This window comes from Sus scrofa, chromosome 3, assembly GCF_054392235.1.
Source record: "Sus scrofa isolate SSC_HxYL_T2T_F1_AM1 chromosome 3, Sscrofa_HxYL_maternal_Yorkshire_Landrace_v2.0, whole genome shotgun sequence".
NCBI lineage: Eukaryota > Metazoa > Chordata > Mammalia > Artiodactyla > Suidae > Sus > Sus scrofa.
This window is the reverse complement of record NC_139385.1, coordinates 72,320,321-72,344,076: the sequence shown is the minus strand read 5'-3', so window position 1 is coordinate 72,344,076 and position 23,756 is coordinate 72,320,321. Positions and strand designations below refer to the sequence as shown.

Here is a 23,756-nt window from a genome sequence, read left to right as displayed (position 1 = left end):
AAGCAGGTGGGCCCAGGCACCAAGACTCCCCCGGGGCTCACTATTTCTGCTGCAGCAGAAAACAAACCAAGCACACCTTGGAGGCTCCCGACACCTCAGAGCAAACAGTCAGGAAAATCACTGCATGTCCACTACATGGACTGGGCTAGTTTTTTAAATTGTTCTTATGTTTTTAAGCATTTATCTATGTGCCTGATACAAATGATACAAAGACATTGTCTCCGGCCTCTAAGAACAGAAATGTGCAGTGAAAAAATAAAGTAAAAACAAACAAAATGAACAAAAAAAATCAAGCCATAATGCAGGTGATTTTTACTCTCAGGTGGGAGCCTCCATTCATTGATGCCTTAAATAGTCCATGTGGGCGCTCTGAGTGCCAGGCACCGAGTCTAAAATGGCAAATGTGGGTGAACAAAGCAAGTTATTTTCTTCATCTCAACTTTCATCAACCTCGCTGTCTACAGGGGAAATGGACATTAAACAGAACAGCATCCAAATAACTCAGGGCCAAATGAGTATGATCATTTTGAGGGTGGAAATGAGAAGGAGGCTCCTCTAGAAAGAGAATTGGCAGGGACAAGGAGGGGGCTGAAACAAAGCTGGAAAGATCTGAGAAGACAGACCTGAAGAATGGCCGGGAAGGAGCGTGTCAGGCTACAGGTGTGCTTGTGGGCTGAGGGTGCAGAGAGAAGAGGGTGGGTGGCATCCTGGAGGTGGCAAGGAGGTTGGTGTGTTGTAAAAGCAGAGATATGGCATATGGAAGTTACCAGGTTATGGGTTTAATCAGAGCTGTTGCTGCCAACCTATGCCAGGGCCACAGCAACATGGGATCCAAGCCCAGTCTGCAACCTACACCATAGCTCACGGCAACACCAGATCCTTAACCCACTGAGTGAGGCCAGGGATGGAACCTGCAACCTCATGGTTCCTAGTCAGATTTGTTTCCACTGGGCCACGATGGGAACTCCAAGCCCTCATTTTTTAAAAACACTTTTAGGAGTTCCCATTGTGGCTCAGCAGGTTAAGAACCCAACATAGTGTCCATGAGGATGCAGGTTCAATCCCTGGCCTCGCTCAGTGGGTTAAGTTTCTGGCGTTGCCACAAGCTGGGGTGTAGGTCACAGATATGGCTCAGATCTTGGGTTGATGTGGCTGAAGTGTAGGCCTCAGCTGCAGCTTAAATTCAACTCCTAGCCCAGGAATTTCCCTAGCCACAGGTGTAGCCCTAAAAAGGAAAAAACAAACAAACAAACAAACAAAAAATGCTTTTGAGGAAGACACGCCCTCAACTATTCTCACTATCTACTGTGCAAAAATAGTGTGTAGGCTAATTTGAGTTCAAGTTGAAGCTTCAGCAGATTGACTTTGCATGTCTTTGCAGTGGAGGTGGGGTGGAGAGGTTCTAGGTTTAAATACCTTAGGCACCTAATTTGAAACATTCAAAATCACCTGCTATTTTCTCCTTTTCTTCTCTTCCCAGAGTGTAGCAGACCTCAAATAACATCTGTTCAATAACCTCCAAATAGTGCCTGGATCAGAATGACATATTGTAGTTTCAGCCAGAGCAGTCCTAATCACCATTTGTCCCAACTGGCTGAAATTACATTTAACACACTCAAAATTCCTATTGCCTCCTTCCAGTGTGAATTAACTTTATGGTGTGTAATTATCTAGTACAAGGTAAAAGCCTTTAATAAAAAGCCTGGCACAGTCTGTTTCTGAGATCACTCAGACGGGTTTTGGTATATGACTCTAGGTGACCGGGGGCCCTGTACCCTTACATGTCACCTCCTATCTATTAGATACAACAGAAATATAAGGTAATTTGAAGTATATTAGGAGCATAAAGAATATAGAAAACCACACCTTAGAGACATCATCAAAATGAAGAATGCAAAAGGAAGCAATTTTGCTGGGGTTTGGCTTTTTTATTTCGGAACTTCACACATAAAATAATCCCTTTGAGCTCTGCAGAACAGGGTCTAAAAAGTGCCATTTTTTTTTCTTGACTATTTATTGAGCACCGAGCAGGTATAGGGCAAGAGTCCAGGAGACACACAGGGGCATAAAATGCAAGCTCTGCCCTTCAGAATAGACAGCCTGCTCTGAAAGTGCAACATGGAAAAGATTAAAAAGGAGGCTGAGCTGAACAGGATTTGGGCTATAGGAAGTCAAAAGCCAGCATAGTCCCTAAGAGCTGTGGAGCAGGTGGGCGAATGAGGAATATTGATGGAAAAGGGGAGAAAGCATTTAGGTTAAAGTATAGGACATCTTCGACTTGTAAGAAGATGGATCTTTGGCGTGCAAGGCAGACAGAGTGAAACACACATGGTTTATCTCAAGGTCTGGCCGTCTCAAGGTCCAGCCAACAATGGCTCGTGTGTAAGATCTGCAAGCTGAGAAAGCTGAGAATAATTTTAACATTTTTGTTATGCTTGAAAACAATCATAAAATGTTTTGCACCATGTGAAAATTATATGACATTCAAATTTCTGAGCTGACCAAGTTTGATGGAGCCCAGCCATGCTTACTTATTTAGAATTTTCTCTGGCTCCTTTCTCGTGACAACAGCAGAGCTAGTGGTCACCATGGAGAGCCACCGTTGGCAAATTTACCATCTGGTTCTTCTTTTTCTTTAAAAAAAATTTTTTTTAGGGCCTCACCTATGGGATATGTAAGCTCCCAGGCTAAGGGATGAATCAGAGCTGGATCTATAGGCATACACCACAGTCACAGCAACAACAGAACCTTAAGCCACTGAGTGAAGCTAGGGATCAAACTTGCATCCTCATGGATATTAGTTGGCTTCTTAACCAAATGAACCACAACAGAAACTCCTTATCATATGGTTCTTTACAGGGGAAAAAAATGGTCACCCCTGGTTTTTCTCCAACAGATCAAGGAGCAGGGAAAGGGTGGGGACCAGATCCTGGTGGGTCTTACTAGGCTGTGGAGCATCAACTTCACTCTCTGAAAGGAACTCATTGAAGGTTCTGAATCTAGAATGGAGAATGGGGAGAGGAGTAAAGATCTAGATGGAGGAGGGAAGTGAGGCAGAGGCACAACTGTGAGTACTCAGTGGAGGTGTGAACTGATACAGACCTGCCCTGGTTCCCTTCTCTGTTCTCCTGAGGCCTGGTTCACATGCTCTCCTTCCTATTAACCCTCCAAAAACCCTCCCCTACTTTCACTTTCAGCTGATGACCTTGTCTACATTTCATTTGAGAAAAGGAAAAATGAAGAAAGAAACAGCAACTCCCTTGTCCTCCCACAGGCAGTCCATGATCCAGAATTTTGTCTCCCTCCCTTCCTCCCTTCCTCCTCTTCCCTCCTCCCTCTTTCTTCCTCCTTCCTCTTCCCTCCCTCCTGCTACACTGAAAAGAAGATGCCTGATCCATCCCTGCGTGGCCTCCCTGAGGCTGTCAGACTAAGATGCAAACCTAGACCTTGTAACCAAGCAGGACCAAATGGGGTCTTCCACCTGCCTTTGGTTTGTTGTAAAACGCTAGCCTCCTAGGCCTTCCCTGAGTTCCAAAGAATAAGGTTAATCAGAGCAGTGAGAAAATGTAGAAACAGAGGAGAACAATCAAGCAAGACATAATAATAATAATTATGCCATTAAACAAAATCAAGGACCTTTATTTCCTCCTCAAGGATGATAGATAATATTTAGGGCCAATTCCTTTGAGCTGTTTTGCAGAAACTGAAACCCTCACCAGCTGGAAGAATTTAACTCTATGCTGACCACAAGCACATAGACGCCAATAAGAAAGTTTGGATAGGAAAGTTTGGATAAGAAAGTTGGAATAAGAAAGCTGATGATGTTGACTCCAATTACCTCCCCACCAACCAATCAGAAGAATGGCCATGAGTTGATCAGGCACTCCGAAATCCCCTTCCCTCACCCTGTCTTTAAAAACCCTTCCCTGAAAGCCATGGGGGATTTTGGGTCTTTTGAACACTAGCTGCCCAGACACCCTGCTCGGTGCCCTGCAATAAATGCTGTGCTTTCTTTCCTTCACCCCAGCCAGTGTCAGTAGATTGGCCTTGCTGTGCACAGATGAGCAGATTCAAGTCTGTTCCAGTAACAACCTTTGGAGATGTCATTAAGTTAAGGCTCTTGAGATGAGGAGACCACCCTGGATTATCCAGGGCGCCTTAGTCCAATGATATAAGTATTTTTATAAGAGACACAGAGACCATGAGACAGGAGAGGGGAAGACATGAAGAGGGCAGCAGAGATCACAAAGTCAAGGAACTCCAGGGAATATCAACAGCCACCAGAAGGTGGCGATCTTTCCCCAAAGCCTCAGGAAGGACGGAGAGCAGAGATGCCACCACTGGGATTTCTGGCTCTGGCCTCCAGGACTGAGAGAATCAGCTCCCTGTTTCATTACCCTGTTTGTGGTAGTCTTTTGTGGCAATCCTAGGAAACTAACAGGGGGGCCTCTTTTTACCCTGTCCCTGATGACTTTTTTGTTCACAATGAAAAGATTCAGAATCCTGATACTAAATTAAATCACAAAATTGCTTCAGGATTTATTTCCAGTGCCAAGTAATATATTATCGATAACTTCCACTCTGAGGAAAGGCTCCTGATCACTCTGACTTTCACCGTCCCCACACCCCACCCCCTACCAGAGTCCGGGGCCTGCTGCAGGCGGGAAGTCAGCTGCCAGGGAGGGAGGAATCGGCTTCCCCATCACTATTTCCCTCACTTGCCAGCTGCTGTTCTCACTCTTCTCAGGTTGCAGCAAGGGAACAGGAAAGTTCTTACAGCATCGTCATACACTGGCTGTGTGCTGTCCAGTCGCGGATGGTGTTTGAGAATGACCCTTGACCCCATGGGGTACTCTCAGCATCTCTTCACCCCATCCCTGGAAACTTGTCACCTGCAGGTGCCCTGCTGAAGTGACACACTCTTCTCTGGATCACTGCTTATTCCTTCTGCCACTGCTGAGCATCACCAAAGACCAGCCAGAGCATGTAGGGGAGATCTCCCTGCTCCTTGGTGTCAAGGTCAAAGTTCATGCACATTGAATCATCATTAATTCAGCAGCAGAGATGCTTTCCCTTCCAGATCAGAATCCTAATGAGCTAAAAAGTTATTAAAGGACAGAGCGCCTTTATTTGAATAAAAGCCATGAGTGTTGACCTTCACGTTGTCAGCTCAATTTTCCCTCAGATTATGACGTACCTAACCAGGCTTTTGATCTTGAGTGATTTCAAATCTCAATTTCAGATCTGACAGGGCTCACACCAGATTGTCCAGTCCCAGAGAGCTTTGGTGGAATTCTTGAGAAAGTGAAACGGCTAAGGAACCAAAGTGTTCTTTTTCCAGCAGCCTTTCCTAAAGTGGCTGAGACCCTTGAAGCATCCATCTCAATTGTTTGAGGTCAGGCCATGAAGGAGAAGAGTCAGGTCCTGTGCCACAGAAGCCAAAAATAAGATTCTACCTGGTGGCCAGCCCTACAGCTTTCCTCATCTCCTGGCCATGGACCTTGCTCTGACCACGTCTCCCACCAGGGCAAGTCTATCCCACTGGCACCTAAAATTCAAAGGGTGAAGGGTGGGTCACAGTTGTAATTCACAGCTTGTTTTCTGTGCCTCCAATACATCCAGAAAAGCCCAGTTCTGAGCACCTCCCATTACCTCTAAAGTGAGGGAGTTCAAATGCCCTCCCAGGTCTGGGGACCAGGACAGGTAACGGGAGTTCACATTTGAGTTTTGTCACCAACCCTGTTGTGATTTCAGGCTTTAACCTCCATGAATCTTAGCTCTCCCACCAGAAAAATGAGACTCGATCCATCTTTTTCAGAGCTTCTCTCTTACAGCTTCTGTGTGTCATTCAGGCAACAAGGGACAAAGGCAAATTGTCTAGAAACCACATAAAGAGAATTGTTTCCTTGGCCAGTGCTACCCACCTATAAGCCTCAGGTACAAGTCCTATCCTGTCCCTGTGTCCTGGGCAAAATGCTCCCTGCTGGGTGGCTTTGGGGGAACCACTTTGAAAAGCCAGCCTTAGGGTTTACCAGAGGAAACTGTGGTGGGGAGGGATAAACTGGGAGGATGGGATTAACACATACACACTACTATATGGGAAATAGATAACTAACAAGGACCTACTGTAGAGCACAGGGAGGTCTACTCAATGTTCTGTAATAAACTATACGGGAAAAAATGGATATAGGTATATGTATAACTGACTCACTTTGCTGTACACCTGAAGCAATACAACATTGTAAATCAACTCTACCCCAATAAAGTTTTTAAAAAAATAAATAAAATAAAACTAGCCCTTGAAGAAGGAAAAAAAGAAAAAAGAAGAGAAGCAAAAAGAAAAGAAGCAAAGCAAAGCCAGCCAGAGAGCAGCCTGGGACCAAAGAATTCACAATTGCACGGTTGCCACCAAGACTGAAACTAGAGTATGTGAGTCCTGGACTCTCTGAAGACATTGTGTTGGCCCCACCTGATGGTTCCCTTCTCAGGTCCCTGGTCCTTCACCTCCTGAGCCCCAGCGTGCTCTTCTGTAGCTGCAACCCCCCTGTGTAGCATCCTACAGCTGTCCTCACTCATCCCACAGGACACTGGTACTCTGCTATACTCCCTACATTGGCCCTTTCAATACCTCAGAGCACAACAATTAACTGTTTTTTTTCCTGGAGAATACCACTTACATGATTTAATCAATCATGCCTAGGTAATGACATATCAATACAATTCTGGACATCACTCAGAGAACCTCCTGGTTGAGGAACCTATTGCTATACCAAGAGTGATGCACCCCAACACCACAGGGACCAAAGCTCTGGTGCCCCACCCCTAGACCATTCGTCTCTTCCCTTTGGCTGTTCCTGAGTTGTATACATTATAATAAAAATGTAATCACAAATGTGATGCTTCTAGAGAATTCTGTGAATTATTCTAGCAAATTGTTGAACCTGAGGGGGTTTGCAGGATGCCCTCAATTGGCAGCCTAGAAGGACGTAAGTATGAGTGGCCTGGGGACACCCAGGACTTGCAGCTGGTCTCTGAAGTGGGGAAAACATGTGGGACTAAGCTCCTAAACCCATGAGTCCTAGTTAAGTCCTAGGATTTTCAAAGTTGAATTAAATTGTGCAATACCTGGAGTTCCTGCTGCGGCAGGATTAAGGATCAGACTGCAGCAGCTGGAGTTGCTGCAGAGGTGCGGGCTCAACCCCTAGCCTAAAGGATTCTAGCCTAAAGGATTCTAGCCTGGTGCCCTGAGGGTTGGGGGTCAATATGCCCCACTTCAAGACAAGGAAACAGCATGAGTAGAAACTAAAGTCTACTCGACCCAAAGCTGATCACTACTTGGCCCTCAGCCCAGGCAGAATCCTTGGGCTGTGAACCCATCTCCCGACATGACACCTGCTCTTTGTGCCCTCACAGCCTGGGTGGGTGTGGTTATGGGAGCTCTGCAAACATCTGTCCCCCTAGCTCCCACAAAACCTCCTCTAGCCCCTCCTAGGGGTCACTGACCCTGGGCACCTCCTCCAAACAAGCCTGGGTGCTCATCCTCCCAGCCCTCAGGTTCCTACTAGATCCCGGGCCTAGGAAGGCCTCCCAAACAGCCTTTTTGCAGGGACTTCTCCTAAAATAATTTTAGGAAGTTCTTGTTTCCTTCAGGGCAGTTACACCATGTTAGAGTATTTTGTCTCTCCCTCTCCAGAATGTAAGCTCCTGATGGATGCCTTCTCTGTCTTATGTAGTGACAATTATCCACTGGAACTGTTTCTTGTTAACACTCTCCCTTTGAAACAGAAGGATGGCTAACAGATTTCCTGCTATCTTTCAGTGAATGTCTTAAACCTCTAGCAAAGACATGGAGGCTCTGGGTGGGGAAGGGGCGAGCCCTCCAAAGAATCGAGGAAAAACAAAGCATTACTGAAGACCCTCCATTTCTCAATGAGGCAAAAACAAACACGGATGAGCATCTGCCTGTAATCCTGGTGATGGTGACACTGATGGTGATGACAGCGATGATAGCACCAACGATGATGATGGTGATGACAATGGTGGCGGTGACAGTGATTAGGTAGCTCTGTCATGTGCAAGGGACTTTACGTATTGATCTCTAATCTGCAAAACTATCCTGCAAGAGGGGGGCTGTTATATGCACACATGAGAAAACTATGATTCAAGAGAACTAAAGTTACTCTATGTCTAAGGTGATTAGACAAATGCCAAATGGACATGTTTATACTCATCCTCTCAAAGTTTTAGGTAGAATGTTTGCTGTAAGCCCTCTAAAATACACATCCACATGTGCACATGCACAGACACACACACACACACACACACTCCTCCATTTCTCCTACTACCCATTCCCATGGTAGAATAATAAAGTCTCCAACACAGTATTCAAATCAAGTGGTAGATTTATTGGCTGTCTGTTATTCGGTGAGGTGAAACCATCTCAAAGCAGGACACGCTAAACCTTGTTTGGGCTTCCTGTTGCCTCAAAGACCAGCAGCAGGCGCCCAAGCTGACAGAGGATGACAGAAGCAACAGGGCAGGGCTTACAATTCTACAATGATTCATTCCACAGGTTTAGGGAATTTCTCATTCGTTTTGCTTTCATAGCATCTTCCTCTTTTCAAACTCCTTCAGGAACAGAAGAGAGGGAGAAGAGAGAGGGATAAAAAGATTAAAGATACAAATAACATGCACAATCAAAGTGATGCTGAAACCTCTCATCTTTAGGATCCTTTGAACAACCAAAAATTATAGAACTAAAGTGTACTAGGATGTGGTGCTTAAACACAAAATGACAGCTTTCCCATGGGCCTGTGTCAGTCTGAATTTCACTAAAGCCACAAATGGAGCTTCAACTGTATGTCATAAACACACAGGCTGAGAGGGTTCTGAATTAGACTTATTTCCTACTGCAGTATTATCGTTAGGAGCCGAGAAACCTGACTGTGCTTTATCCAAACCTTTAATGCTATATGTGAACCACACCAGCCCTTTTAATAAGGCAATGGAAACAGGTTTGTTTAGCTTCTCAGAGACTAAAACTAAACGCAGATTGAGTTCAGATTTAAACAAAATGTCAAGAACCTCAGAAATATATGAAAAGGAAATAATACTGGAAATCACATTTCTCTGGATTTTAACAATCAGAATACAGCATAATGTGCAGATGCCTGCTGCCACCTACTGGAGTATGTCCCTTTCTCTCTTCTCCTTCTGGCACCCCTATATTACGGATGTTGGTGCATTTAAAGTTGTCCCAGAGTTCTTTGAGAATCTCTTCATTTCTTTTCAGTATTTTTTCTCTTTTCTGTTCCACATAAGTGATTTCCACTAGCCTGTCCTCCACCTTGCTTATTTGTTCTTCTGCCTCCTGTATTCTGCTATAGGTTGCTTCTAATGAATTTTTTATTTCAGTTATTGTATTTTGCATCTCTGCATGCTTAAGTTTTAAATCTTGTATTTCTTTGCTCAGTGTTTTCTGTAAATTATCAGTCTTTGCCTCCAGTTTATTTCCAATGTCTTGCATCATCTTCAGCATCATCATTCTAAAGTCTTTTTCCTGGAGGCTGATAATCTCCAGATCACTTAGCTGTTTTTCTGGCTTTTTTCGTTCTCCCTTATCTGAGTTATAGTTCTCTGCCTCTTCATTTTTATAGGTTTTCGGTGTGATCTCCTTTTTGCAGACAACAGAGTTGTAGCCTCTCTTACTTCTGATGTCTGCCCCCCTTGTGGCTGAAGGTGGTATAGGGCTTGCTGTAGGTTTCCTGATGGAAGGGACTGGTGCCTGCCCACTGGTAGGTGGGGCTCCACCTACTGGAGTATGATGACAACACGTCTCCAGTGTGAACTTAAGCAGGTGCTTTCCCCTTCCTTCCCCTCTTACAAATAATTTTTTTTCACATATTCACTAACTATCCAGATTTAAACACTGTAGCACACAGTGTCATATTCCAAAAGACAAAATCAAGCAAAGGTTCAATTAAACAAGGAGCTCATGTTATCATCCTCAAGACAAAAGAAGGCAAAGTAGATTATGCCAAAACATTGCTCCCAGCTGGGAAAACAATCTGGGCCTGTTTTCAGCATGTGCACAGTTCTTTGTTTGCTTTTTTGGTAAAGGCTAGAATTAACATAAAAGTAAAGAGTGACAGGGAGCCTTAAATGTTCACTTAAAGAAATAGGGTGGGAGTTCCCGTCGTGGTGCAGTGGTTAACGAATCCGACTAGGAACCATGAGGTTGCGGGTTCGGTCCCTGCCCTTGCTCAGTGGGTTAACGATCCGGCGTTGCTGTGAGCTGTGGTGTAGGTTGCAGACGCAGCTCGGATCCTGCGTTGCTGTGGCTCTGGCGTAGGCTGGTGGCTATGGCTCCGATTCGACCCCTAGCCTGGGAACCTCCATATGCCGCAGGGGCGGCCCAAGAAATAGCAAAAAGACAAAAAAAAAAAAAAAAAAAAAAAAAGAAATAGGGTGAAAATCATTGCAAAAAGTCATGCAAAAGACAAATCATTCAGAGTACTTAAACCGCAGTGTCCTACCAGAAAGAGAAAAGCAAAGCAAATGGTGAAGAAGTTGACTTTCTGCCTCTAAAAAAATAATGGCATCCCAGCACAGCAAGGGCCTGAAACTAAAGGCTGAGACTCCCTTTAAGACGCAAACCTCTTCTTTAGATCTCCCTCCATCCTGACTCCCTCTTCATCCAGTTTTCATGTTAGTCAGCCTTCAACCTCTCTCCCTGGGGGGAAAAACCCCTATAGAATCAGCATAGCTATACCCCAAAGACCCTCTAATGAAAAAAAACAAGGCAGGGTAATTTTCCATAGCACCCTCAAGAGGGAATTCACAGCACGTACAGACTCTGAAATGTTTTCCTGGATGTTTTGTTTGGTTGGTTGTTTATTTGGCTGCACCTATGGCATGAGGATGTTCCTGGGCCAGGGACTAACCCACACTGTAGCAGCAACCCAAGCCGTTGAAGTAACAACACTGGATTTGAACCCCTGAGCCACAAGAGAGCCCCCAAAAAGCTTTTTTGTATATCGTATCTTACTGCTCCCAAAAGAGCAAATCTAAATGCTTAAAGAATGAAGGTTTTGGGAGTTCCTGTTGTGTCTCAGCATTAAAAACAAAACAAAACAAAACAAAACAAAAAAACCCAACTAGTATCCATGAGGATGTGGGTTCAATCTCTGGCCTCACTCAGTGGGTTAAGGATCTGGCATTGCCATGAGCTGTGGTATGGGTCGCAGATGTGGCTCAGACCCCACGTTGCTATGGCTGCGGTGTAGGCCAGCAGCTGCAGCTCCAATTCTACACTTAGCCTGGGAACTTACATATATGCCTCGGGTGCAGGCCTAAAAAACAAGAAATAAAATAAAATAAAAGTTTTTTAATCAGAACATTATCCCTGATCCTGCCCATACAGGACATTAGCAAAATAGCTGAAGACTGTTAAGCTCACACCAGAAAGACACAAACAGAAAAGACCATGGTTTCCATGCCCTACACGGCCTCCCATTTAAAGCCCATGATTCAAAGCACCCAGGCCACTGTCGCACTCACCTTGTAGATGGTGGTTCCCAGCTGTGCAGGAGACATGCTGACCACAACTCCTGCACTCTGCAGGGCAGTGATCTTCTCTTTAGCGCCTCCCTTTCCTCCAGCAATAATTGCCCCTGCGTGACCCATTCTTCTGCCAGGAGGGGCAGTTAAGCCAGCAATGAAGGACACCACCGGCTTGGACTTGGGACCCTGGAAAGCGAGATTTTAAACACTAATGAAGAAGCTGATCAAAACTGGACCTCCAATTCATGGCTCTGCCAGGAAATGGTAGATGGCGAGGGCCCATCACTCTTTTTCACTAAGAAATCAGTACAAATACTGATCTATGCCTGAAGCCACTTGCATTCTCCTTTAACATGACTCAACTTTTCCTACAAACTCCAGAAAACAATCCTGAAACAAAACTGTTACCTATTTTTTTGTTTTTGTTTTTATGGCCACACCTGCAGTATACGCAAGTTCTTGGGCTACAAGTCGAATCAGAGCTAGAGCTAGGGACAGCCATGGCAACACCAGATCTAAGCTGCATTTGCCAACTATGCTGCAGCTTGCAGCAATGCCAGATCCTTAACCCACTGAGCAAGGCCAGGGATTGAACCTGCATCTTCACAAAGGAAACGACGTTAGGTCCTTATTAACCTGGTGAGCCACAATGGGAACTCCTGTCATCTCTTTAGATATTAAACTTCGACTTCACTGGCATAAGCTGTGGCAACTCTGCTGTACATTTCTAGGCCATTTAATACCAGTCCTACAACCACACTGAGAGGAAGGCATCCTGTGTCCCTATTTTGCCAAGGAGGAAAATGAGGCACAGTGAAGTTAGGGAAAGTGCCCGAAGTCATGTGGCTTCTAAGTGGCAGACTGAAGCCAAACTGCTGAGGATTAGTGAGTAATAAAAATTAACGGAAGAGATCCAGAGAGTGACGGGAAAGTTGAGTTTAAAATTACCACAAAAGAAAATCAAGTGGCTCTTGAAAATTCCTTCAGGTACACATAAATAGGGACTGTTGTAGGTATACTACCTCAGATATCACTCTTCCTTTAACTCCCCGGTATTCATTTAACTTTGGTGCACTCACTCTCGATCTCTTTCAAAAGCACAGACACAAGTTCCTTAGCTCCGCCTCCTTGCCCAGCCTCCTGCAGATGCGTCTCCCTCACTGCCAGTGGTCAGAGTTGGGGACATCCTGGAAACCATCTGCACGCTCTCCCCAGGTCTTCGTCCCAATGGTCCAAAGCACACGTTCACTGCCCAAGTGGGGGCTGGAGGGTGCGGAGCGGCTTCCCTCATTCCTATGCCCTCTCTCTTCCCACCACTCTCCTTCACCCCAGGAATAGAGCTGAATTCCAGTAAGTTAAATGAAATATGATACAACTCCACGCTCTTCTTTTTGTTTAATTCTAAGGGAGACCAACAAGGAAAGCCTTCCCAGGACAAAGTTAACAAAGCCTCTCTACTGGACCTTTGAAGAGCAGGGCTTCTCTTCAAGGAGAGGCTTAAGCCAGAACGAGGCAAGATCCTGGGAAAGGGTCTAAAGAACAGGATCTTACACAGTCAGCCTTGACAAAGAGAAAGGACACCGACGACAGGTGAAAATGTAAATGTGCAGGTCAAGTGGGAGCTCTCCCTGCCTGATGGCCAACCGACCTACCAGGAAGTGTGAGGAGATGCCTGGGGGAGGATTCATTAGAGAAGCAGAGAATAGGCACCGCAGGAAACTGGGAGGAGAAACCACCCAGAGTCAAGGTTTCCTGAGCAGCCCAGTACTCCAGCTCGACAAGGTTCAATTTTATCTTTCATGTTTGTTTGAAAAATTCATCTTTGGAAAAACCAAAAATAACTATTAACACAAACCTGTGGTATTATTTAAGAGCAAAGAGCCGTATTTTTTCAAACCCAAACCTACTGAATTATGTTGCTTCAAAAATTCTGCAGCATTCTCTTCCGCATTACCACCAATTTCACCAATCAATATGATGCCTTCTGTGGCTGGATCATTCAGAAAGATTTCAAGGCAATCAGTAAAATCTGTTCCATTGAAAGGATCACCTCCAATGCCTGGAAAAGTCAAAGAATATCAACACCAAAAACTGAAGGATGAACCATGTACTTTAGTCAAGAAATGTTGTTTGAACTGGTTTTTTATTTTGTCTACACCTTTCTTACCTTTATCTTTAAATGTGTTATCACTCTTGCATTGCACATTTAAAAACCACCTATAATGTTACATAAATGCTAAATGGTCGTTGGTTCCTGTTATTCACAAAATAGCCCTCTTTCTGTTTTAGTTCTTTATTAAGACTCTTCCCTCCCACAGAATTTTTCCTGGTAGCTCTTTAAAAATGAGCATTTTAAGAAAATGTGTTTTGTGAGAATATCTTGCAAGAATGACCGAACATGACGTATTTCTTTGCACAAGGTATTTGATGAGGACAAGTTAAGGCAGAGTCTCAGGCGGAGGGGAGGGCGTCCTGACCCCTCTCCACTCTTCCCTCAGTCCCCAATGGTGGAGACCACACATGGGGGCGCTACTACAGGCACATGGCTTTTCAGCACAAGCAGGTAGATAGGACTCAGACATGTTCCCTACAGACTGGCTGTTTAAAATTTTGAAGTTATAAACTTCTTGAAGGCAGGATTGGCGTCCTACTCTTCAATGCATCAGGGAAGAATGAACTTGAGGAAGAGAAGCCACGTTGGCTGAGTGTCAGCATGTGTCCAGTACTGGGCCCTAGCGCATGTCAGACCTGCCATCTCCTGATCCTTCCAAACTCCCTGCAATGGGAATCACTACTCTCATCTTACACATTAAAGACACAGGCTGGAGAACACAGAAACTGCCACTCTGTTTCAAGACCTTTTCCTCTTCACACTAAGTTACCTTGTGTCGAAAATTGGACTTTTATACACAGAAAAGCTCTACTCATGTTTAATACTAATTTTATGAACTTGAGTCTTAATAAAGATACTCCAAGGCTACATTTTATCATTTTTTACCATAAAAAGCTACCTTTGAAGAGCTTTTAAAAGATAGTCTAAAAAGTGGAAAGGGTATTTTCAAAAATGAGAAATTTGCCTGGCTTTTGGCAACAAATAACGAAATTATTTTAAAAAAGTAAAAGCTTTTCTATAGTTATAAATCAGTGGGCAGTAGTACGATGTGACAAAGGGAGAGATTCTGCAGAGCTCAACCCTTCTCCACCTGGATCTTTCTCGTCTTTACTGATGAGAAAAGGACAACGTGCCAGCACAGTGACACCACAGAGGGTTTGCCTGAAGAGTAAGATAATGAACTGCAAGAACTCAGTGACTGAAGCACTGAGTGACGGCTGGTAAGGATAACAAAATGCAAATTACAGTAACGAAAGTCCTATTAAGGCCCATTTCTTCCCAGCAAGCAAAGTGGGTGCTGTTTTCAGGGACCAAGACTCTCCAGGAACCACGTGTCCCAAGATGTTTGCTCTGCAATGCAGAAGTCACATCTTGAACCACAAATCTTGGAAATACAACAGTAAACTTCATATATAAGCAAATTAAATTCCAGGTCATAACATCTTTTTAATAAAATGGTATCACAATCTCTCACAAATAATTGAACCATTAATTATCATTGTACTTATTCAATGAAGATACTGCCCTCCAATAAGATGAATTTGGCAAAAAAAAAAAAAAAATCCCTCACCAACACACAAAGACTGCCCCAAGCCAACTTGTGTTGTTTGATGAACTGCTTCATAAGTCAGGGTGCCAGATCTGGACACGATACCTTAAAGAAGGAGAATTCAAAAATATTAGATTGTGTTCATATGATTATCATGCAGTAAAATAAATTACAAACACAGCTATATATAAAACCCATTTCATAATCTGACATCCAAATAAACAATATTGTCAGGTAATGAAATAAGGAAAAGGATTAAATTAGAACAGAGAGGTTTTAAAAGATAGAGAAGGAAGTATTTTATTAGTTTGAGTTGTTTTATGACTATGAAAGCAGTTAAGAAAGACCTAATGTCTTCCACATAAAATGACTTTCTACTGCAGACACACAGTAAAATGGAATAATAAATCTATAAAAAGGTCCATACGGGGGAAAAAAGGCATAAATTTCAAGTTTTAATCTTTGGCTAATAACCCTGGTTTAGGAAAATAAATTCATATAGTTAGGCTTGCTGTCTCCTGATCACATACTGATTCCTCAAGTCAGACCACTGTTCTCCTCTAGTGGTTCAATAAGAGACTGTCAGTGGTGCCGGAGAGTCTGTGGTGACTGTCTTTCTTGCTGGACTGTAACCTCCAGGGGGTCAGCAAACAAGACGGTTTTCCCCGCCCTTGCATTCCCAGTATTGAGCACAGTTCATTCAGGCACAGAAGGAGCTCAATAAATATTTACAGAAGGGGTCAAAACTGAAAATCAATGTAGTACCGTCACCCTCTTAAACAAAATCTAATTTCCAATAGGTTTAAGACCATTCACTAACTGGACCCTACATCACCACTAACACCAACCCCCACCTGTCTCATTCGTCAGTTTTTCCCTATTCTCAGAGCTTTCTTTCCATCTACATCCTCTCTCCTTAATACTCTGTGGGGCCTTTCATAACCAAGAAGATTAGGTAGGTAATGCCTATGTACGTTTGGTGCATTAGCTTTTAAACAAAGTATAATCGGTAACTTAGTTGTACATCTCTGTGTGCAATTACGTAATCTCCTTTCCACTCCTACCTGATCCTTATAATAGAATTATGTTCTTGTTCATGTAACACCCTAGATTACTGGGAAGCACCACTATTTTATTTATTCTAATCTTTTGATGGATCAGGATAATAATCAGGGGATAGTAACACTAGGATTTTGTCACTCTTTTAAGGGGCTTTCATCTAACTATGTAAACGATATTTAATTTATAAATGCAAACTGCATAACCTTATAGTGTTGAAAGAAATGTTTTTAGGGCAGATTATACTTGCTACCCTTAAAGTATACGTAGTAAAAGAGACTATCACTTCAAAATACTTATCATATGGATACTTCTGGTTCCAAAAAGCAGAGGTATCTTCCTGTATTCTTCCTGCTGAGTACAAGTAAAAACCCTGGATGTTATATATACAGCAAATCTAAGAAATCTCTGAAAGAGAGAAGACAGAGTCACTCGAGACTCAAGAGTGACACAGCGGTAAGTTCCCTGGGTTTGCTTCTGCCTCGTGTATCCAGATACAGAGCTAAAGAGGCCAGCAGCCTAGAAATACATAAGGGCACAGAACTTTCCCACCCTTGGCCCAAACACCTGCTCTCTCTAGCAAAACAACTAAGGACAGCCTAGCAAAACAAAACTTTTAGCCAATTATAATACTCCATACCAACCACATACTACAGAAAAAAACTGTGGCTCCACCTCTATTCACATGACCAAAGGCCGGAAAAGAATCCTAGTCTTCCACATTTATAAGGCTGTAATAAGGCACCCCAAGATACCTGCCAGGATGGTGAAAGAGAAAGCCAAGAATACAGCTGGGACTTTCATCTACACAAGCTGGTAGGAAGCCCCTCCCCACCCCCACACCATCAGGGGAAACCAGGTTGGAAGCCTGGCTGTCTACCCTCATCTGGCAGTTATGATATCTCTCCATTTCCTTGGCAGGGTGGTATAGAGGGCCTAAGGGAGAATCAGGACTTTCACCATCACCCGGCAATAACAACTCTGTCCCCAGCAGTGTCAGGGGAGACCAAATAAGGAGCTGCAATTATCATCCTCAGTAAGGAGGTGCCCACCCACTCTAGTACCAATAGAGGTAAGTAAGAAACTTGGACTTCTACCTCCACCTGGAGGTAACAAGGTACCTCCCCCCCAATCCCTGCTGAAGCAGTGAGAATTAAAGTCAGCTAAAACAGAAGGTTCACATAAAACCCAATTTCATAATATAATACCCCAAACATCCAGGTTTCAACTGAAAATCATCCGGCATACCAAAACCTGGGAGATCTTAAACCGAATTTAAAAAGACAATCAATAGATACTAACACCAACATGAGGGGATATTAGAATTATCTAACAAGAATTTTAAAGGGGCCATAACAAAAATGCTTTTAAACAGTTGTCAACATGCTTGAAACAAAAAGTAGAAGCCTGGAGTTCCCGTTGCGGCGCAGTGGTTAACGAATCCGACTAGGAACCATAAGGTTTCGGGTTCGATCCCTGGCCTTGCTCTGTGGGTTAAGGATCTGGCATTGCTGTGTGCTGTGGTATAGGTTGCAGATGAGGCTCAGATCCAGTGTTGCTGTGGCTGTGGTGTAGGCTGGCGGTTACAGTTCCAATTAGACCCCTAGCCTGTGAATCTCCATGTGCTACAGGGACGGCCCTAGAGAAAGGCAAAAAGATGGGGAAAAAAAAAAAAAAAAGAAGAAGCCTTATCAAAGAAATATGAAGGTTCAGTTAAAAAAAAAATACATATATATATATACATATATATATATATATATATATAGAGAGAGAGAGAGAGAGAGAGAGAGGGAGAGAGAGACCAGGAAGGAAGAACACAGTAAGCAAAAGAAGGAACAAATAAATAGACTTTATTCTTTATCCTGAGTTTTCTAAAAGGAAGAAATAAAACTGTCTCTATTTGTAGATAAAATGATTGTCTACATAGAAAATGCTAAGGAATCTACCAAGAAAACCCTAACAAGTACAGCAACACTGCAAGATACAAGATAAACAAACAAAAATCAATTGTATTTCTACATATTAGCCATGAGCACATGGACACCAACATTAACACACACAAAAAATTTACAAAAAAAAAAAAAAACAAAGGAAAGAAAAGAAAAGAAACAGGTATAAATCTAACAAAACATGGACAGGGCATGTATGCTAAAGACTATGCAATGCTTATGAAAGAAATCAAAGGCAATCTAAATAAATGAAGACATAATGTGTTCATGATTGGAATATTCAATAGAGTAAATATGTCTATTAACCCCAGACTAACATACAGATTTAACACAATTCCTATCAAAATCCCACCAAGAGTTTCTATAGACAGAAACAAGATCATCTTTAAAATTACATGAAAAAGTAAAGGAACTAGAATAGCTAAAATTGAAAAAAAAAAATAAAGTGCAAAGAAGCAACCTACCCATCAGGTCTTGGTGAAACCCAGAAACAGACCAACACAAACAGGTCAACTGATTTTTGACCAAAATGGAAAAACAATTCAATGGAAGAAAAATAATCTTTTCAACAAAGGTGCTGAAGAGCAACTGAACATGAGTAGATGAAAAGAAGCTTGTAAGTCTCACATCTAGAAAAATTAATTGAAACTAGATCATGAGATTTAAATGTAAAACTAAAAATATTTCAGGAAAAAAATAGGTAGTTAAGGCTAGGCAATGAATTACTAGACTTGAGGTCAAAAGTATACTTCATAAAATAAAAAAACTGATGTTTTGACTAACAAAATTAAAAACTTTTGCTTTCTGGAAGAGCAGGAAAACAAAGCTACAGAGTAGGAGAAAAATCTGCAGGCCAAATATCCAACAAAGTACTGGTATCTAGAATATAAAGAACTCTCAGAACTCAACAGTTTAAAAAAAAAAAAAAAAAAAAAAAGCAAATAATTCAACTGGACCACGGGCAAAAACACACGAAGAAACATTTCACTGAAGAAGATATGCAAATGACAAACAAGCACCTGAAAAGACGTTCACTATCATTAGTCCTCAGGGGAATGTAAATTAAAACTACAACGAGATATCACTGAACACTGAACAGAATAGCTACAATAAAAAATAGTGACACTACAAATGCTGGCCAGGATGTGGAGAAACTGGATCACACATACCCTGGTGATGGAAATGTAAAACAGTATAGGGAGTTCCCATCGTGGCAGTGGTTAACGAATCCGACTAGGAACCATGAGGATCCATGAGGAACCATGAGGTTGCAGGTTCGATCCCTGCCCTTGCTCAGGGGGTTAAGGATCCGGCGTTGCCGTGAACTGTGGTGTAGGTCGCAGACGCGGCTCGGATCCCGCGTTGCTGTGGCTCTGGCGTAGGCTGAAAGATACAGCTCCGATTAGACCCCTAGCCTGGGAACCTCCATATGCCGTGGGAGCGGCCCAAGAAATGGCAAAAAGACAAAAAAATAAAAAATAAATAAATAAATAAATAAATAAATAAAAATAAAAAATAAATAAAACAGTATAGCCACAGTGGATAACAATTTGGAAATTTCTTAGAAAACATGCAACTCTCTTACAGCCCAGCAACTGCACTCCTGGGCATTCATCCCAAAGAAATGAAGACTTGTGTTATACAAAAATCAGCACCCAGATGTTTCTAACAGCCTTATTTGTAAAAGTCTCAAACTGAAAACAACCCTGCTATTTTTCAACAGACGACAAAACAAACTGTGGTAGGTTCATATCTTGGAATACTACTCAGCAACAGAAAAGCATGAACTACTGATAACAACAATCTGGATCTATCTCCAGAAAATTACACCAAGTGAAAATGGCCAATCCCAAAAGGCTACATACTATATGATCCCATATAAACTGCATTTCTGCAATGAAAAAATTTTAGACAAGATTATTAGTTGACAAGAATTAAGAAGGCAACGGCAGTAGGAGGGAAGTGAGTGAGGCTCTAATAGGGCAAGATGAGGGATCCCTACAGTGATGGAAGATCCTTTATCTCTACTGTATCAATGTCAACATACTGACTGTAACACTGTATTATAGTTTCACAAGATGTTACCATTGGGGGCCACTGAATAAAGGGTACACAGAGGTCTGTATTATTTCTTAGAACTACACGGGAATTTACAATGACATGAATACAAAAAGACTAATTAAAACAATTTTTTAAAAAGGATGTAGGAGTCAAGCATGTCACATGTGGTTGAGAGCGAAAAAAATGTCTAACAAGTGAATAAAAATATCGTATAATTAAATATCAATCTGGAATACAATCACTTTCTTCAATAACATTAATTAGCTATTATACAATTTGATTAGCTATCATTTACACAAGCTAGAAAGCCACTATACTATTGTACTGCTATATTATATTATGTCCCATTCAGAAATACCCAAGGGTCTAGAAGTTCCCATCATGGTGCAGCGGAAATGAATCCGACTAGGAACCATGAAGTTGCAGGTTGGATCCCAGGCCTCACTCAGTGGATTAAGGATCCGGTGCTGCCATGAGCTTGTGTAGGTCGCAGACGCAGCTCGGATCTGGCATTGCTATGGCGTAGGCCAGCAGCTGTAGCTCCGATTCGTCCCCTAGCCTGGGAACCTCCATATGTCGCGGGTACGGCCCTAAAAAGACAAAAAAAAAAAAAAAAAAAAAAAGAAAGAAAGAAAGAAATACCCAAGGATCTGAAAAAAATCCTTCCTTTCCCTAAACTTCTAGCTTAAGGACTGGAAGTCAGTAAGTCAAGAATATTAGTACTGGTATCAAAATAGGAATAGTTAGTATAAAAGTCATCTTATCTCCTTTACCTCCTTGAAAATCTCATAGTCTCTCATATTTTATATGAATTTTTTAATGTCCTTTATCAAAGGAATTAAAGGCAGTCTCCCAAAGGACTGCTTCATCAATGTGTAACCACCATTTGGAGAACCAAGGTCAAGAACTTCCTTGCACTTTTCTTAGTTGTTTTTGAGTTTTATGGGCACCTTAAAAAGCAGGGTAGTAATCAGAAAGGCAACTCAGCACAGAGCCCACATTCCATGCTCTCCTGAAGTTCACAGCAGTAACCACATTCAAAACAGACCCAAGTGTGTAAAGAATACTCAAATATATGTTAGAGAGTCAGTGATTAAGTGGATTAGGCCCAACCAGAACTAAGATAGCCCATGTAATTCCCTGTAACCTCTCTAAGAGAACTTGGTAAATTCCCTCCTAGCAGCAGGGCTGACAGCTCTAAGAGCCATTAGTAATAAAGAAAAATCATGACTTGGCGTTCCCATCATGGCTCAGTGGTAATGAACCCAACTAGGATCCATGAGCACAAGGGTTTGATCCCTGGCCTTGCTCAGTGGGTTAAGGATCTGGTGTTGCCATAAGCTTTGATGTAGGTCACAGACAGCTCAGATCCTGTGTTACTATGGCTATGGTGTAGGCTGGCAGCTGCAGCTCTGATTTGACCCCTAGCCTGAGAACTTCCATATGCCACACATGTGGCCCTAAAAAGAAAAAACAAAAAAGAAAGAAAAATCATGACCTTTAACCCAGTCCTACAAACTACACAACTAACACACTAACACCCACCACATTATCTATTCTTAGTATTTACAGGCATGGTTTATAGATAAAGTACTATACCCTATATTATGATGGAGAAACAGTATATTTCACCTTCCTGAGTTAGGTGTGAAGAGGCTAAATAATGGGTTAACTTTGAAATGTTATTTCCTTGAGGAACTAAGCAAGTCTCAGTATGATTTTTCCAAAATATTTTGAAAAAGCCTGTGATATCCAACAAGGCAAAGTAATTCTAGAACAGGACACAGAAAAAAAGACTAATAGTAAAAATATTTACAGTACAGCTATCTGACAAAGGACTTACACACAGAATATACAACCCCCCTATAATCAATAATTACATTAAAAATTATGTACAAAGACAACCCAGTAAAAAATGTACAAAAATCGTGAACAGGTAATTCAAAAAGAAGATGTATAACTTTTCAATAAGTACAGAACATCATGTGTCATGGGGGAACTCATATTTAAACTACAATGAGATAATGTTTTACTTCCAGCAGAATGGCTAAAGTTAAAGACAGACAATACTAAATGTCTGTGAAGATGTGGAATGACTGGAATACACACATCAACACTGGGAGTGTAGAATGCACACGAGCTGTGCAGAACTATTTGGCAACTTCTCCAAAAGTTGAACACAGTTTGACCCTAGGACTTAGCAATCTCATTCCCAGGCATTTTACACAAGAGAAATAAAAACTTATTCACAAAAAGGACCTGTACACAAAAGGTCACCTTAGCCTTACTCATAATGGCTCAAACCTGTAAGGAAACAATAGAAATGTTCATCAATACGAACAAATTGTGGTATAATCACTCAGTAAAATATTACTTAGCAAGAAAAGGAAATTCACTCTTGACACCTGCAAACTCCTGGAAGAATCCATATGTTCCCTTCTGAGCAGGAAAAGAATCTTTAAAAAACCCTAAAAATACTTCTAGATTCTGTAGAAGTATTACTGTTTCTCAAACATCAATTCAGGATATACAATCAAAATTTCCCTGGTAAATTTCATCAAAGTTAAATTAATTAAAATAAATTTGATTCACAGTGAGAGTCTCGTCATGAGTTTTGAGCCTTGAGCTTTAGGGCCAGTTTTGTTTTTAAATCTATAAAAGACATACTCACCAATTCGTCCTTTCTTGTGAATATGGCCAGGCATGATGCCAATTTTGCATTCTCCAGGCTGAAGAGAAGTAATTCACAATTTCAGAGAAGTGAAAAAAAAAAAAAAAAAAACACCTATACCTCCTAGGTCACACACACAAATAAACTTGGACTGACTCAGAGCCCTGAGAGGCTAAAATCAGGCTTATCTTTGTTTCTGACACTCACATTGATGACTCCAGGGCAGTTTGGCCCGATCAGCCTCGTCTTTCCCTGGCGCAGCAGCCTGTGCTTTACCCGCACCATGTCCTGCTGCGGGATGCCTTCAGTGATGCACACGACCAAGGGCACTTCTGCATCGATGGCTTCATTAATGGCAGCAGCAGCAAAAGGGGGAGGGACATAAATGACAGATGCCGTCGCTCCGGTTTGTTCTTTGGCCTGAAATGTGAACCACAAAGCACTTTATTACTGGTTAAGTCACAAGGTCATAAACGCTGTAAAAGAAATTCAAAACCATGATTTAACTAATGTCCTGGGATTGGGAAAGGACACCACCAGGAGACATTGGATGTCTTCATTCTTCCTGTTAACAAGGTCACTTTGCTGTCAAAAAAAGAGCAGAAGAGGAGTTCCCGTCGTGGTGCAGTGGTTAACGAATCCGACTAGGAACCATGAGGTTGCGGGTTCGATCCCTGCCCTTGCTCAGTGGGTTAACGATCCAGCGTTGCCATGAGCTGTGGTGTGGGTTGCAGCTCGGATCCCACGTTGCTGTGGCTCTGGTGTAGGCTGGCAGCTCAGCTCTGATTAGAC

The 23,756-nt window shown here is 42.4% G+C and overlaps 1 protein-coding gene and 1 long non-coding RNA gene across 6 annotated transcripts in view; one reads left to right on the top strand and one right to left on the bottom strand.

Moving 5' to 3' along the window:
- The window catches only part of LOC146404708 (uncharacterized), a 618,617-nt gene that overhangs the window by 119,180 nt on the left and 475,681 nt on the right, over window positions 1-23,756 (top strand). The gene's annotated exons all lie outside the window — the stretch shown is intronic.
- SUCLG1 (succinate-CoA ligase GDP/ADP-forming subunit alpha) overlaps window positions 8,385-23,756 on the bottom strand; it is a 35,116-nt gene continuing 19,744 nt past the window's right edge. The window contains exons 4-9 of one of the 4 annotated variants that reach the window (XR_014839578.1): window positions 23,172-23,384; window positions 22,965-23,022; window positions 15,246-15,329; window positions 13,470-13,621; window positions 11,314-11,748; window positions 8,385-10,379 (exon numbers count right to left, since the gene is read on the bottom strand). Coding sequence is in view for 2 of the 4 variants with exons in the window: in NM_214409.2 (NP_999574.1) it covers window positions 8,602-8,628; window positions 11,560-11,748; window positions 13,470-13,621; window positions 15,246-15,330; window positions 16,584-16,691; window positions 23,172-23,384 (774 nt within the window). In the remaining 2 variants the exon portion in view is untranslated. 4 annotated transcript variants of the gene reach the window in all.